The sequence below is a fragment of the Carcharhinus amblyrhynchos genome, chromosome 15, assembly GCF_965287045.1.
Source record: "Carcharhinus amblyrhynchos chromosome 15, sCarAmb.v2.hapA, whole genome shotgun sequence".
NCBI lineage: Eukaryota > Metazoa > Chordata > Chondrichthyes > Carcharhiniformes > Carcharhinidae > Carcharhinus > Carcharhinus amblyrhynchos.
In genome coordinates, this window is record NC_137338.1 from 21,010,285 (window position 1) to 21,026,125 (window position 15,841).

The 15,841-nt window shown below is 42.9% G+C and overlaps 1 protein-coding gene across 1 annotated transcript in view; it reads left to right on the forward strand.

Moving 5' to 3' along the window:
- Positions 1 to 15,841, forward strand: part of dcbld2 (discoidin, CUB and LCCL domain containing 2) — a 100,291-nt gene that overhangs the window by 22,469 nt on the left and 61,981 nt on the right. Inside the window, exons 2-3 of the mRNA XM_080203554.1 lie at positions 923 to 1,150; positions 8,945 to 9,082. Of these exons, the coding sequence (XP_080059680.1) occupies positions 923 to 1,150; positions 8,945 to 9,082 (366 nt within the window). The remainder of the gene's footprint in view (positions 1 to 922; positions 1,151 to 8,944; positions 9,083 to 15,841) is intronic.

Here is a 15,841-nt window from a genome sequence, read left to right on the forward strand (position 1 = left end):
GGCTTATGAGGAGAGACTGAGTAGATTGGGGCTATACTCATTGGAATTCAGAAGAATGAGGGGAGATCTTATAGAAACGGATAAGATTATGAAGGGAATAGATAAGATAGAAGCAAGGAAGTTGTTTCTACTGGCGGATGAAACTAGAACTAGGGAGCATAGCCTCAAAATAAGAGGAAGCAGATTTAGGACTGAGTTGAGGAGGAACTTCTTCACACAAAGGGTTGTGAATCTGTGGAATTCCCTACCCAGTGAAGCAGTTGAGACTACCTTATTGAATCTTTTTAAGGCAAGGATAGATAAATTTTTGAATTTAGGGAATTAAGGTGAGCGGGCGGATAAGTGAAGCTGAGTCCATTGAACAGATCAGCCATGATCTTATTGAATGGCAGAGCAGGCTCGAGGGGCCAATGGCCTACTCCTGCTCCTAGTTCTTATGTTCCTATAATTATCTGACAGAGAATAATGACAAGGCTATGGGAAAAGGACAGCAAAGTGGGACCAGATGAGACACTCGCAAAAAAATGAGCAAGTGCATGATGAGCTAAGTGTCCTCCTGCTGTGGCTCAAAGACCTTACAAGTACACTACAGCTACAACCTCATCCCTATTGAGTTCGTTTGTCACACACTCAAAGAAAACCAACCCATTCAATTGACAAGAGTGGACAAAAATGCTACCACTGAGCAAAGGTTGATAAATATGTTCAGAACAGTTCAAGGCTGCGGAACAGTCACTGGATTTTCTTTACACTGCAATGCTGACCAAGAATTCAGTGAGGTGCCATCATGACGCACACGCTGGTATAACTCAATTCCTAAAAAATTAAAAATATTCTTGCAAAGCATATGTCGCATTGCGTGGCATTTTTTTTGTAATTTGCTCATTACAGCTTTTTAAAAGTATTTATTATTCTATTTCAGGTGATGGTTGTGGACATACTGTTCTTGGCCCAGAGAGTGGAACCTTTGCATCAATAAATTATCCCCAAACCTACCCCAATAACACTGTTTGTGAGTGGGAGATACGGGTGCAGCCCAGTCAGAGGATTATTTTTAAATTTGGGGACTTTGATATTGAAGGCTCTACCTCTTGTCACTTGAGTTACTTGCGACTGTATAATGGGATTGGTCCAGACCGAAGTGAAATTGGTAAGTAATTTGTATTAATTGTCAGATAATGTTAGAATGCCATTCAGTATCTGGTGCATATTGAGTACGTACTGCTGCATGATTAGAAAGTCTGAACAGTTTCACTCTGGGACTAAGTGAAGCCTTTTAGGAGGATGGAAATTAACTGTGAGCATGATTATCCTTACGAATTTGAAATCTCATTAAATTCTCCAATTCTGTATCAATGGATGAGCTAACCATTTATTAAAAGAAGGGATTAATATCATCACTAAATTAACCAATAAAGGAGTTTGAGAATGTATTAAGTATGTCTACAATAAGATTTCATAATTATTCCTACTCTAATATTAAAATCTGTGCAAAGGTGTCATACTCTTCCATATGTGTAGTATTCTTGATTTTTAATTACAAAGAGGGCTTTGGCTTCAAGGTGCAAGGTATCTTGATCTGAGGGGTGTGGCGGTCTTTATTTCTCCTCCCTGCCCCTTCATGTTGACTAGAGCACCGAGTGTAGCAGAGAAGTAGACAGAAGGCTACAACTGGGATCTTCAAAGGTCTTGGCTTAGTGGGATGATAGAGGGAATGGAACAGTAGATTGCCTGAACAGAGTGGAATGTCAGCCAAGTGTTACAAAACAATGGTTGGCCATTATCCGACCCCCTTGAGGTGACCTCATAGCATTGTCCTAAGCATGCCTTGACTGACTTTACATCCAAATTGCAATACTTAGTTTGCACTCCCCGGAGTTCTCCTTGGCACAAAGTGTGCAGTATAACTGATTAATTATGTCAGCCTTCAGTTTAAGAGGGAACGTTAGCACAGAAGAATGGATTCTCATACATCCCTTCCATTTGCTCCTTTAAAATGCTTGCCTGATGGTGTAAAAATTGAATACCATGCATCCCAGGCTTTCTTTGAAAAATGTGGGAATTCCATACTGCATTCCTTTGAATTCAGAATGGTATTTATCAAGTGTGCGTTGCATGCAGGAACCTTGTCTCATCAAACTCCTTTCCAAAAAGCAGAGCTTCTGATTCCAGCACTGATGTTATCAGTTATGTTCAGCATTAAGGTCGAGGCAAGCAAGATCTTTTATTTATTTTAAAAAATTGAATAATTCACTGCAGTGCTGCTGTAAAACAGACCAGGAATCTAAGTTGGAAAAGTGGATCGAGCCATTAACTTGTTTTAACTCTTTAGAAGGTGATGGTCGTTATAATTCATTTGCATTTAGCTTTTTTAGCAGGGTGGCATGGTGGCACAGTGGTTAGCACTGCTGCTTCACACTGCTAGGGACCCGGGTTTGATTCCTGGCTTGAGTCACTGTCTGTGCAGAGTCTGCTCGTTCTCCTTGTGTCTGTGTGGGTTTCCTCCTGTTGCTCTCGTTTTCTCCCACAGTCTGAAAGACTTGCTGGTTAGGTGCATTGACCATGCTAAATTCTCCCTCAGTATACCCGTTCAGCTGCCAGTGTGTGGCGGCTAGGGGATTTTCACAGTAACTTAATCGCAGTGTTAAACCTACTGTGACACCAATAAGTAAACTTAGCTTTATTATCAGGATCAACCCTAGTTCAATGTGTTCTCACGTTCTCCCCATGTCTGTGTGGGTTTCCTCCGGCTGCTCCGATTTCCTCCCACAGTCCGAAAGATGTGCTGGTTAGATGCATTGTCCATGCTAAATTCTTCCTCAGTGTTACCCAAACAGGCATCGGAGAATAGCAACTAGGAATTTTTCACAGTAACTTCATTGCAGTGTTAATGTAAGCCTACTTGTGACACTAATAAACTTAAACTTAACACATAGCCTATTACAATAAAGTTTGGTTATTCCATCAGTACAATTAATTAATTAACTCATTCCTGACCTTTCAAAAGCTGCCTGCAAAGATCTAGTAATCTCCATGGTGTGGAATTCCTCTTTCCTGATGTTAGCTTGAATTGGGCCTCAAGATACAGGGACCTCCAGGTGTCCGGCAACAGTGATGTCATTGAACAAGGGAAACAGCCAATCGCATTGAATTCTCATGGATAGCAAACCAAGATGTAAAATGCTCTGATTGTCTATCACTTCTATTATATTTTACAGAGAAGTGAAATGAATGATAAGGGCATGCGGAGTAGAAGCTGAAATATCATAAACTTAAGAAAACTAAAAAAGAATGGACCATTATCAGAATGGAAAACAATTGATATTGCACAGTCATAAACTTAGTTTTCACAGGCCAGAGCGGATCTTCAGCAACAGTTATGACTAGAATGCCATTAAAAAGCTAGTTACACCTCATTAACAAGACGTATCCTTAGCAGAGAGATTGGGGCTGGGGAATGGATTTGATACTGCAGTATCAAAGAGGGAGTATAACAGAGGGAGTTCAATTATTTCTGACTGCAATCTGTAGAGAGTGCAGTAGCGCACTGTATAGAGAAGCACAGAATCACTTCCAAAACCTCTAGATTTCTGTATTTAGCAACCTGTGCAGGCTGTAGAAGTTGCTGTTGGTTTCAAAGGAGCGATGTGGTTAATGGGCCAATGTTTTAAGGAGATGTTAAGATGCTAAGAATTTTTTGATGCTTCTTTTACATGCTGAAATCTGGTTCAAAGTTCTCCTGGGAGCTGGCTGGCACACTTGGTCAGTCCACTCTTCTTTGACTATTTAAGGGAATTTGTTGCTAAATAAGGATCTGAATCCTAAATAAAACTTTGGACAGCAGATTAAATTGTTTGATTTTTGAGTGAAGTAGTTTAAAACATCACAGGAAGCATTTTTTGTTTGAAAAGTGATTTAAATGAGGACAGAGTAAACATAATCCTGGTCTATTTAAGTAGAGCACAGTTGTTTCTGACCCAAGTTTCTCACTTTCAAATTAATGCTAAATTCTGCTCTGTTATGGTCACTATTTCCTAGGGGATCTTTAATCTGAGATTTTGTTAAAAACACAGTTCTCAAATAATTTACTTAATTCATACAAGAGTTAATATTTTGAAATGGTCGTCAGCATGAATGTTGGTTGTTTCTCTCCACAGACGTTGCCAGATTATCTTGAGTTTATCCAGAATTTTTTCTTCTTATGTCAGGTTTCCAGCAGTATTTTGCTTTTATGTGAATATAGAATATTGAATCCCGACAGTGCAGAAGGAGGCCATTCAGCCCATTGGGTCAACACCGATGACAATCCCATCTAGACCCTATCCCCGTAACCCCACATATTTACCCTGCTAACCTCTCTAACCTACACTTCCTGGGACATTAGGGGCAATTTATCATGGCCAATGTACCTAACCCGCACATTTTTGGACTGTGGGAGGAAACCGGAGCACCCAGAGGAAACCCACACAAACACAGGGAGAACGTGCAGACCCCACACAGACAGTGATCCAAGTCGGGAATCGAACCCAGGTCCCTGGAGCTGTGAGGCTGCAGTGCTAACCACTGTGCCACCGTGCAGTCCTATTTTGAGTACTATTACCTCGAGTAGAAAAAAGAAGAATGAGAAAAAAGCGGTAATGTAATTATAAAGGATGGGGCCTTTGGTTTTAGCTCCAAGTCCCGTTGGTCATGCACATTGACCTACCCAACATAAAAGATGTCTAAACCTCGCACATGCAGATCTTTCCCGACCAGCATATGTGTTGGAGAACATAAGAATATAAGAAATAGGAGCAGGAGTAGGCCATCTAGCCCTTCGAGCCTGCCCCGCCATTCAATAAGATCATGGCTGATCTGTCGTGGCTCAGTTCCACTTTCCCGCCCTCTCCCCATAACCCTTAATCCCCTCTCTTATCAAAAACCCATCAACCCGCGTCTTAAAAATATTTAGCGAGGTAGCCTCCACCACTTCAACGGGCAGAGAATTCCAGAGATTCACCACCCTTTGAGTGAAGAAGTTCCTCCTCAACTCCGTTCTAAACCGCCCCCCCCTTTATCTTGAGGCTGTGCCCCCTAGTCCTACTATCCTTTCTGAGTAGGAAGAGTCTCTCCACCTCTATCCTATCCATCCCATTCATCATCTTATATGTCTCAATGAGATCTCCCCTCATTCTTCTAAACTCTAACGAGTACAAGCCTAGTTTATTCAGCCTCTCCTCATAGCTCAACCCCCTCAACTCCGGCATCAGCCTAGTAAACCTCCTCTGCACTCCCTCCAAGGCCAAAATATCCTTGCGTAAGTACGGCGCCCAAAACTGCACACAGTACTCCAGCTGCGGCCTCACCAATGCCCTATGCAGCCGCAGCAAGACCTCCCTACTTTTATATTCAATCCCCCTCGCTATGAAGGCCAGCATCCCATTTGCCTTCCTGACCACCTGCTGCACCTGCAAGCTGGGTTTTTGCGACTCATGCACAAGGACCCCAAGGTCCCTCTGCACCGTCACCTGCTGCAGTTTTTCGCCACGCAAATAATAATCCTTCCTACCAAAGTGGATCACCTCGCACTTGCCAACATTAAATTCCATTTGCCATTTCCTGGCCCATTCACCCAGCCTATCTAGATTCTTCTGCAGACTCTCCACACCCTCCGCACAATTTGCCTTTCCACCAATTTTGGTGTCATCAGCAAATTTCGACACCCTACACTTGGTTCCCTCCTCCAGATCATCTATATAAATGGTAAATAGCTGAGGCCCCAGCACCGACCCCTGGGGCACTCCACTAGTCACCATCCGCCAATCCGAATAGCACCCATTGACCCCCACTCTGCCTCCTATTTGACAACCAATCCTCTATCCACACTAACACCCTACCCCCAACTCCATGTCCCCTGACCTTCTGCAATAACCTCTTGTGAGGTACCTTGTCAAACGCTTTCTGAAAATCAAGAAAGACCACATCCACCGACTCTCCTCTATCCACCGCCCTAGACACATCCTCATAGAACTCCAGTAAATTTGTCAGACACGACTTCCCTTTAACGAAACCATGCTGCGTCTGCTCTATCAAGCAATTCGTCTCAAGATGCCTCGCTATTTTCTCCTTGATGACGGATTCTAACATTTTACCTACAACAGATGTTAAACTAACCGGCCTATAATTTCCCTGACTTTTGCCTGGCACCCTTCTTAAACAACGGCGTAACATTAGCCGCTTTCCAATCTTCTGACACTTCCCCGGAATCCAGCGACGTCTGGAAAATAACCACCAAGGCATCCACTATCACCTCCGCCATTTCTTTCAGAACCCTCGGATGCATTCCATCCGGTCCTGGCGACTTGTACACAATCAGTCCCTCCAGTCTGTTGAGCACCTCCTCTCTAGTAACAGTAATGTCATCGAGACCCTCCAGTCCGACCACCTTTCCATCTCTAACACCGGGCAAATTATTCACGTCCTCCTCCGTGAAGACAGAAACAAAAAAGTTATTCAGGACCTCAGCCATATCCCCATCCCCTACCACTAAGTCCCCCGTCTCATCCTCTAAGGGACCAACGTTCACCCTAGCCAGCCTCTTCCTTTTTATATATTTATAAAAACTCTTGCTATCCTTTTTTATATTAAGCGCTAGCCCAGCTTCGTAGTTTCTCCTACCCTTCTTTATCATCTTCTTTGTCAATCTTTGTTGACATTTAAACCTTTCCCAATCCTCTTCTTGCCCACTACTCTTAGCTACTCCAAACGCCTCCGCTTTTAATTTAACCCTTTCCTTCACCTCCTTCGTTATCCACGGCTTATTACCTCTCCTCCTACGGTCCTTTTTGACCATCGGAATAAATTTCTGCTGAGCACCAAGAAAGATCTCCTTAAAGATCCTCCACTGCTCCTCAGCAGACCTACCTTCCAACGCGCTCCCCCAGTCCACATTCGCCAATTCCTCTCTCATCCTACCGTACTCCCCTCTGTTCAAACAAAGGACGCGCGTCCGGGTACCCACTTTCTCCTCCTCCATCTGCACCAGAAACTCCACCATACAACGATCACTCTCCCCAAGAGGTTCCTTCACCGCAAGGTCCCTAATTCTACCCGCCTCATTACATAACACCAGATCCAAGATAGCTCGCTCCCTCGTCGGCTCCAACACACACTGTTCCAGGAAACTATCCCGACAGCATTCCAAGAACTCCTCCTCGAGCCCACCGCATCCAACATGGGTCGACCAATCTATATGTAGATTGAAATCCCCCATAACTACAGCCGTCCCATTCCTACACGCCGCACTTATTTGCGCGTTAACAGCCCGCCCCACCTCCAGATCATTATTCGGGGGCCTATAGACGACACCCACCAGCGTCTTCCTCCCTTTGCTGTTCCTAATCTCTACCCACAACGATTCTGCTTTCTGCTCCTTGGCTCCAATATCATCCCTTGCTACCACCCTGATGCTATCCTTAATCAGCAGAGCTACACCTCCCCCTTTTCCCTCCTGCCTATCCTTCCTAAACACTTGATACCCTGGACATTCAGCTCCCAGTCCCTGTCACCTTGCAGCCACGTCTCTGTAATGGCCACCAGATCATGTCCATTTGTGCCGATCTGCGCCACCAGCTCATCCACTTTATTCCGAATGCTTTGTGCATTCAGGTAAAGTGCCTTCATCCCAGCCTTCACCTGGACCCTATTTGCCGTAACGCCACCAACCATACTCACGCCCCCTACTCCCTCTATTATTGGGACATCCTTGGCCTCTTCCCTTACCTGTACCCTCTCCTCAACTGTAGACCCCGTAATGTCACCTACCCTCGCACCCTCCCCCTCCCTAATTAGTTTAAAGCCCTATCTGCAGTCCTCTTTACTCTATTCGCCAGCACTCTGGTCCCAGCACGGTTCAGACCGACCCCATCCCGGCCGAACAGGTCCCACCTACCCCAATACTGATGCTAATGCCCCATAAATTCAAACCCATTCCTCCCACACCAATCCCTGAGCCACCCATTCACTTCCTTAATCCTATCTACCCTACCCTAAGGAGGCCTTAGGTTCATCAGGTCTTGGAGATGCGAACCACTGACGAAGATCAGTTTTAGTTTAATTGCATGAATTTTGAGTCTCTTTTCATGGCACACAGGGAGGGTTGGGGAGGGTCTTCAAGGCACACCTGTTGGGAACCACAGGCCTAGTGACCTCTGCTCAAAAAGTAGTTTTCAAGCAAATCCTGAATTGGAGTCTGCTCTTTAATTAAACACTCTGCCAACATTCTGTCAGGGCTCACACTTTTAGAATGGTTTCTTGAATGAGATACCTAATGGCAACTCAAAGGGATGGAGAAGCGTACTGCAGAAAGAAGTAAAGTTAAAAGTAGAGTTTACTTATTAGTCACAAGCAAGGCTTACATTTACGCTGCAATGAAGTTATTGTGAAATTCCCGTAGTCACCACTCTCCAGCTGTTCAGATCAATGCACTTAATCAGCTGCTTAAGGACTGTGGGAGGAAACTGGAGCACCCAGCGGAAATCCACACAGCCACGGGGAGAATGTGCAAAATCCACGCAGACACGGGGAGAACGTGCAAATTCCACACAAACAGTGACCCAAGCTGGGAATCAAACCCAGATCTCTGGCACTCTGAGGTAGCATTGCTAACCACTGTGCCACCGTGCCGCCCTAATTCCTTTAGGAATATAGGGTTAAAAAGTTAGGACGGGATGGTTAATGACCTCCTGACTGATAGGTACTTGCGTGCTTTCCCATGATCTTGATGGGCAGCTCTTTGGCCTGAACACCAGACTTTGATCAGTGCAAGCTAACAGCAAAGAATTTCCACGTTGTGTTTCTGATCACAATAGCGCAAACTGCCAAAACGATTGTTTTCTATCTAACCTGTGACACATCATGCATATGGTTTGTTTTAAAAGTTGATGCATATTTTGTTGATTTTCAGGTAAATATTGTGGACTTGGAGTTCAGTGGGACAAGGTTATAGAGACAGAAAGCAATGAAGCTACTGTTCAGTTCATGAGCGGGACTCACGTCTCTGGCCGAGGGTTTCTTGTGTCGTACTCTACGTCAAACGAATCAGGTATTATATGAGGAATGCATGTTTCACCGTCTTCTGTTTGAACAACTTCCAGGATATTCACTCACTTATTGCCAACCCAGTTCTGTGGATGCTCCTATTCTCAGCTCAAATATGATACAATCTCCAATTTGATCTCTTTCAGATAACTAAAGGGTTTTGGTTAAATTAGAAGTTTAGTGAATTAGTGACTGTTAAGAATGGCAGGATTCTGAACTGCAAACAAAGAAATTTTGCTTCTGGTTGCCCACAGTATCTTCATTTTTGCATTTTGTTAATGGAATCCGCTGGCTCAATAGCAGAATAGGGTCTGAGATGATAGATAGCAGCATGCTGTCAGCTGCAGGCTACACTGGAACTGCTGATGGGTAGATCAAACATGATCGTGCTTTCAAATGAAAACAACATTCTTGCAACATGAGATCGAGTTGGGAAGAAAAGCTCACCGTGACGTATGAGAAAGGTTAAATACATATGATATGGAGGTCAGAATAGTATCTGCCTTATTGTGTTTTATTTATTGCATTAAATGCTTCTAGGTATTTTACACAAGTTATTTTTGACATTGCATTGAAGTACTGTTATGTAGACAAACGCAGTATCTATTGTATGCCAGCAATTTCCGCGAACGGCAATGAGCAAATTGAATAACTGGTTAATTTGAGACATTTTTAAAGTAGTTTTTTGAGGGAGGACTGTTGGCCAGGACAATAGAGAAGATTAACTACGGATAACTAACTAGACTCCTATTTTAAGATTGATGTTCTGTACTAACTCTGACCATTTTTAACTCTCTTTATTTGCACCTGTTAGACCAGGAATGTGTTCGATCATTTCCGAATGCTTTGCATGGGGGCTTCTCATTTAGTAGGCTCTTAATTCAAAAACACTTTGCTCAAAAGATTTGCTGCTTTGATCTTTAGCATGCATGATTTTCTTTTGTAATGTTATTTACATTCTCAGTTGAGATGAATTAAATAATGCAAATTTATTTAGTGCAAAAAAGAACTTTGAATTATCATTATTTGACTTTTTCTGCCTCTCATATGAAGTAATTATTCCTCATGATACATTGTGGTCTTTGTTTACTTGGTTTCTACTTGTGTTTTAGATGATCTAATTGTCCATTCTAAGCACTTCGTGGTCCCATTTCTCTAAGTTTCAGCTTGGTGTTCAATACCTTCATGTAACTCCCTTGTCAACCTTCCCTACCGGAAGGATGTAGAGATCCTGGAGAGAGTGCAGAGGAGATTTAGCAGGATGCTGCCTGGTATGGAAGGGCTGTCTTACGAGGAAAGATTGAACAAACTTGGGCTGTTTTCCCTTGAGAGACGTCGGCTGAGGGGGGATCTAATAGAGGTTTATAAGATTATGAAGGGGATAGATAGAGTAAATGGTGGTAAGCTTTTTCTGCTATTAGAAATGGATAGAACGAGGGGTCACGGGCTTAGGGTGAGGGGGGCTAGGTATAAGACAAATATTAGAGGGCAGTTTTTCACGCAAAGGGTAGTGGGGGTGTGGAATGCACTGCCGAGTAAGGTGGTGGAAGCAGGCACGCTAGGGTTGTTTAAGAGTCACTTAGACAGCCACATGAGCGGTCTACATATAGGGGGATATAGCAGGCCTTACTAAACATTGTAGGCTTGGGATTCCATTTTTGCCTCAGGGATGTTACAGTCTTTGCCTGTTTAATAATGAATTTTTTGTCTCCACAGGCATTTAAGTCCACCTTGTTGACCAGCAAGGGGCATGCATGCGGCAGGTTGTAGTGGGCTGCTCTTGGATGTTGCTTCGGGAGTTGCCTATTGCTTCATGTCGTTAGTGTGCTTAAACTGGACCATCTCGAGGGCAACATGACAGCTCAGAGACTATCTCTGTTGCTGTGCGGACACATGGATTTGGGCCTGTGTCTGTGGGAGTTTGCGCGTTCTCCCCGTGGTTGCGTGGGTTTCCTCCGGGTGCTCCGGTTTCCTCCCACATCCCAAAGATGCGCTTTTAGGCTGATTGATTGGGTAACAAATTGTCCCTATATTGGACCTCCCTGATCCTCGCACATTAGGCGTAGACTAAAATCATGAATAGGTCACTGAGACAATGGGACGGCGGCGCGGGCTCGTTGGGCCGAGGGGCCTGTTTCCCGTGCTGTGTTGTTCTTTGTTCTTTGTCAGATAGCTCTGAGCAGAAAGTTCAGCTCCTTGTGTGGATTATGGATCCCTGTGAAAGAATGCGGCAGAGAATGATGCGAATGAGTTGAAAGGTGGGAATGATAAGAATCAGAGTATTTTTAGCTTTAGCGAATCCAAAGAATAATGTCCTTAACTGATGGCCTAAAGATAAAGATGACAGTGCAGAAGGGAGGTAACTAAATATGTTTATTGTATTCTGCTCTTTCCATACCCTCTTGTGTTCTTTTCAAATAGGTACCCAATTCCCTTTTTAGTTATATTATAACCTTTGCCTCAATAGTCTTTTGTGACAAAGCTTTCTATGTTCTAATAGCCCTTTGTATTTTCACTTTGATCACCTCACAATAATTACCAGATGCTGCTCTTGTTGATAATTTGCTAGCCACTGGAAGGAACTTTTCAACCTTTACGTTTCCTGAAACATTTCAGAATTTTAAAAATGTTTCCTTTAATCTTCCCTGTCCACTTTAACCTTGGTATGACTGTAAAATCCTTCATGTAAGTATTACACACATTTTTCAGGTACAAATTCTGTATCTCTTCCTTGCTTTTGTATTCAGTTGCCTGCACGTAAAGAATTGGAATTATGTCTGCCTTTTGGATTCTCATTTCCTGACCTGTAGCTCCAGATTTTCCTCCGTCCAGGTAGTAATCTTACTGTTCAGGCTATGCCTGCATTCAATGTCCTTCTGACTAAACTGCCCTCCTTCACATGTTTCTGGTGAAATGCTGATCTGTCACATGCACTTGACATTCCCATAGTAACTGAACTTCCTGCTGGGTTGTGGTGGTGCCTGCAGAATAAATTACACTATAAATGATATTCTACAAATTTTTAATATGACCCATTTTATTAATGGAATGTACAAGCTGAGATCAATTATGGCATGCACATTTGGTAGTATTATCTATATGCCTTAATGACTCAATATCTTGGGAGACAAGGCAGTCATTGTAAACATGATGGTGAATGCTGCGAGTGTACTTGACTTTCTGCCAAACCGTTGTCACTGTTAACTTTCTGGATGATCCTTAAAATGTTCAGACTATGACTTTAGTCAGGTGTGTATTCAAGTGTATATACATTCCAGTCAGATATCTAGCATGACCTTGTATTCACTTACAGGGTTGCAGTTTAGGCAGTACTATTAAAACACTGCATCCTGTTCACAAACGGATAACTCTAAAGGTTTCAAGAAGGAGATAGATGTATTTCTAATTTCAAAAAAGGGATAAAGGAATATGGGTGGGGAGGTGGATTTGAGATCAGCCATGATCTGATTGAATGGTGGAGTAGGCTCGAAGGGCTGAATTTGCCCACCTCTGCTCCTAATTCCTATGCTCCCGTAACTTGCGAGCAGTTGATGATCGGAAAATGCTCAGAAGATCAAATCACACAGGATAAATAGCATGATTGTTTCTTTAAATAAATTCAATGTTATTTCCTCTAAGTGTCAGGATTTATTGTCTGATTGGAGAAATAGGGGAAAGTGACTTGATCACAAAACTCCTGTGGCAATTTTTTGTCCCAGTTTCAATGCATTCTTACTCTGGTCCTACTATTACTGATGTAATAACTCTCAGCAGAGTCGTTTTTCCTGTTTTTCAATTCTGTTGTAATGAATTATCAAGTTGCGAGACAATTAAAACTAACCAAGGAAGTAAAATCTGTGTGAAGATGGATTGTGATTGCGCAGTATGTGTGCTTGAAGAGATGAGTGTACTGTACTTGTGGTGCACCACATCCTTTTATGCTGAGTTGTTGTTGGGCTGTAACCATAGCCACAATTACATACTGTGTTGGATGCAGCATAGCTGCTATGATACAGCTGGACTTTCTTCATTCATGTCTATTCCTTTCACATCTCCGGGTGTTTGATCAGCAGGCATCAGGCCAAATATTTTGTACCAGCACCTGAATATTGGGGTTCATAGAGTGCATCTTCCTGTTATTTGTGATATACTACAGTGCTGACAGATGTAACAAGATGCTGCCAGTGAATGGCAGTAATCTTTCTCAGCAAAACTTTTGAGTACGGTAATCTGGACCTGCCTTTTGGTCTCTATCCCATAGTGCGGTGAGGTCTGAATCATTAAATGGTTTCAATAAGGAGGTAGATATACTTATAATAAGAAACAGGATAAAGGGATTTGGGCAGCAGGTGGGGAGGTGGATTTGAGACCAGGGAGGGATCAGCTATGATCTGATTGAATGGCAGAGCAGGTTCGAAGGCTGAATTTACCTACTTCTGCTCCTAATTCCTATGTTCCTGAGGGCCTAGGTGAAGGAGTGCTTCAAATGCACCTTCTTTAATCGGGTCTATTGCATTCACTGCTCTCAATGCAATCTACTGTACATTTGTTCTGCCACTTACACATCCTGATCTCTTAATAGCCACTATCAGTACCCTTCTTAACCATGATTGTCACCATTTACCATGTTCTGTTTTTGTTGCACTACTATCCCTCCTTGATTATCTCAACATATCTGATCTAATGCCTTCAACATGATTGTCCCCACAATGCTCCTCCACCTCTGACTCCTTCTTATCCTTCCCCTGTTGTCTTATGGTTCTGTTTATTGCTGTGCCCTATTCTCTTCCTCTACCCCCAGGAGTTAATCGCTGGTTCTCCTCCCAGACTCTCAGAGGTAGCTGTTGATGCTCTAATTGCAGTGTATTCAGCTGGACCCACACAAACTCAATAAATGTCTGAAACTCAGAATTCCGTAACTGCTTGCAGCTGTTTGGAGAAAGCAGCTGGAGTTCACTCCCAACCAAATGTCTTTTTTTTTATTATCTTTGTGTTTCAGTTTAAGTCACCTCCTCCTAAGCTGCTGCTTCTGCTGTGTAGCTGTCTTGTCTGGTGTTGGGTAAACAAGGTTGCTGGGAATGTGAGTTAGCTTCATGTCAAGCTCATAACTTAAGGGGCAAAACAGCTGCAATAGAAAAAAAATCACCCCAAAGTGCTTGTGCATTAATTCTCAACAGTTGACTGCCCTGTTCTGCCCATTATGACAACTAATTAAGTCTAACAAATTCTCTGTTAATTATCAATTCCTATTGCATCATTTACCCTGTGGAATGCCCTGGCATTGCCCATCTATAACCGCCACCACCTCATCATAAGAAATAGAAAAAGAAATCTGCCTGAAAAAAATATATTGACTCTTGTACAAGGGAGGAATTTCAGAGGAGGTCATTGATCAGTCATGGGTTTGTGCGCCTCTTGAGCCAACAGATTGAGGCCTGTTCGACAAATAGTAATTCAAATCTTCAGCTTTGCCTCATCACTTACTAAATGTTTAATATTGCTGTCCTTTTTATTACGTATTATTGGCGGTGTAATTTTTTTAATGAAGTATAAAATATGCTATCATGTTTTTCTTCAGCATTGTCTTACTGCAAGTTTCTCCCATAATCATCCCCCCTACCCCTGCTCGAGTAAGTTGAATTAGGAATGAGGGATTCTAATTAAAGTTAAACTGATCTTGCTGGATATTTAAGCTATTGTTTGGAAACTCCAGTCTAATATCCTGAAATAAAAACAGAAAATATTTGAAACAAGGTTTGTCAGAGGCTGTAAAGGTAAAGGGAGCGTTAACAAAGGGTGCATGCCTGAAATCTTGGAACCAGGAGGCTAAGACTGAATGAGCCCATTCGAATAGACCTCGAGGGAGACCTATGACAGCTTTAAAGAATAGGAAGATTTTCAGCAAAATGGCTCCAATACTGACAGGGTAAATGAGAATGATTTGAAGTGAGGTGGCAGAATGCCTGCATGAGCAAGTTATTCTGGAGAGTAATATATTAACAAAGAAAATTACAGCACAGGAACAGGCCCTTTGGCCCTCCAAGCCTGCACCGACCGTGCTGTCCGTCTGAACTAAAACCCCCTACCCTTCTGGAGACCATATCCCTCTATTCCCATCCTATTCGTGTATTTGTCAACATATGCCATAACTAGTAATTTAGTTTGGTTTGGTCTCTGATCATCTTCCATATGAGCTCTTCCTGCAGATGGCTGTTATTGTTTTTTGAGGGAAGCATTTTTGAGTGTCATAGTCAACCAGCCCACTTGTGTTTGTGGACAGGGAGGTGTTGGTGCCCGCAGGCAAGTCTTGGGGGCTGCTTTGAGTTGTAGTCTGGCGTCCATGTGGTGGGTCTACAGATCAGGCCGAGGAACTAGAACGGCCCACAGGAGACCCCAATTGTTTTTTAAGCCAGTCTGCAACCACAATGCTTTAAAACATGTCCAACCAAATTTAAAAAACTTTAAATTTTACTCAGACTCTTTTTAACTAACTACAGAGAAAGTTAAATAATGTGCGAAAGATCTTATGGAATCTTGAGCACTTTTCAAACACTTACAAAACATAAAACTTTAATACAATTAAAATACTTAGTTGGTTCCAGTGCAGTTCAGCAATGAAAATGCCTCTAACTCCCTCTCTGCCTGGCACCTACCACCTAAACCTTACCACCCCATCCATCAGCAGCACAAGAAAAAACTAACAGGAGTAATAAAAGGAAAAGGCCCAGAAGACTAGAAGAAGACAAGCCACAACATAAGGGAA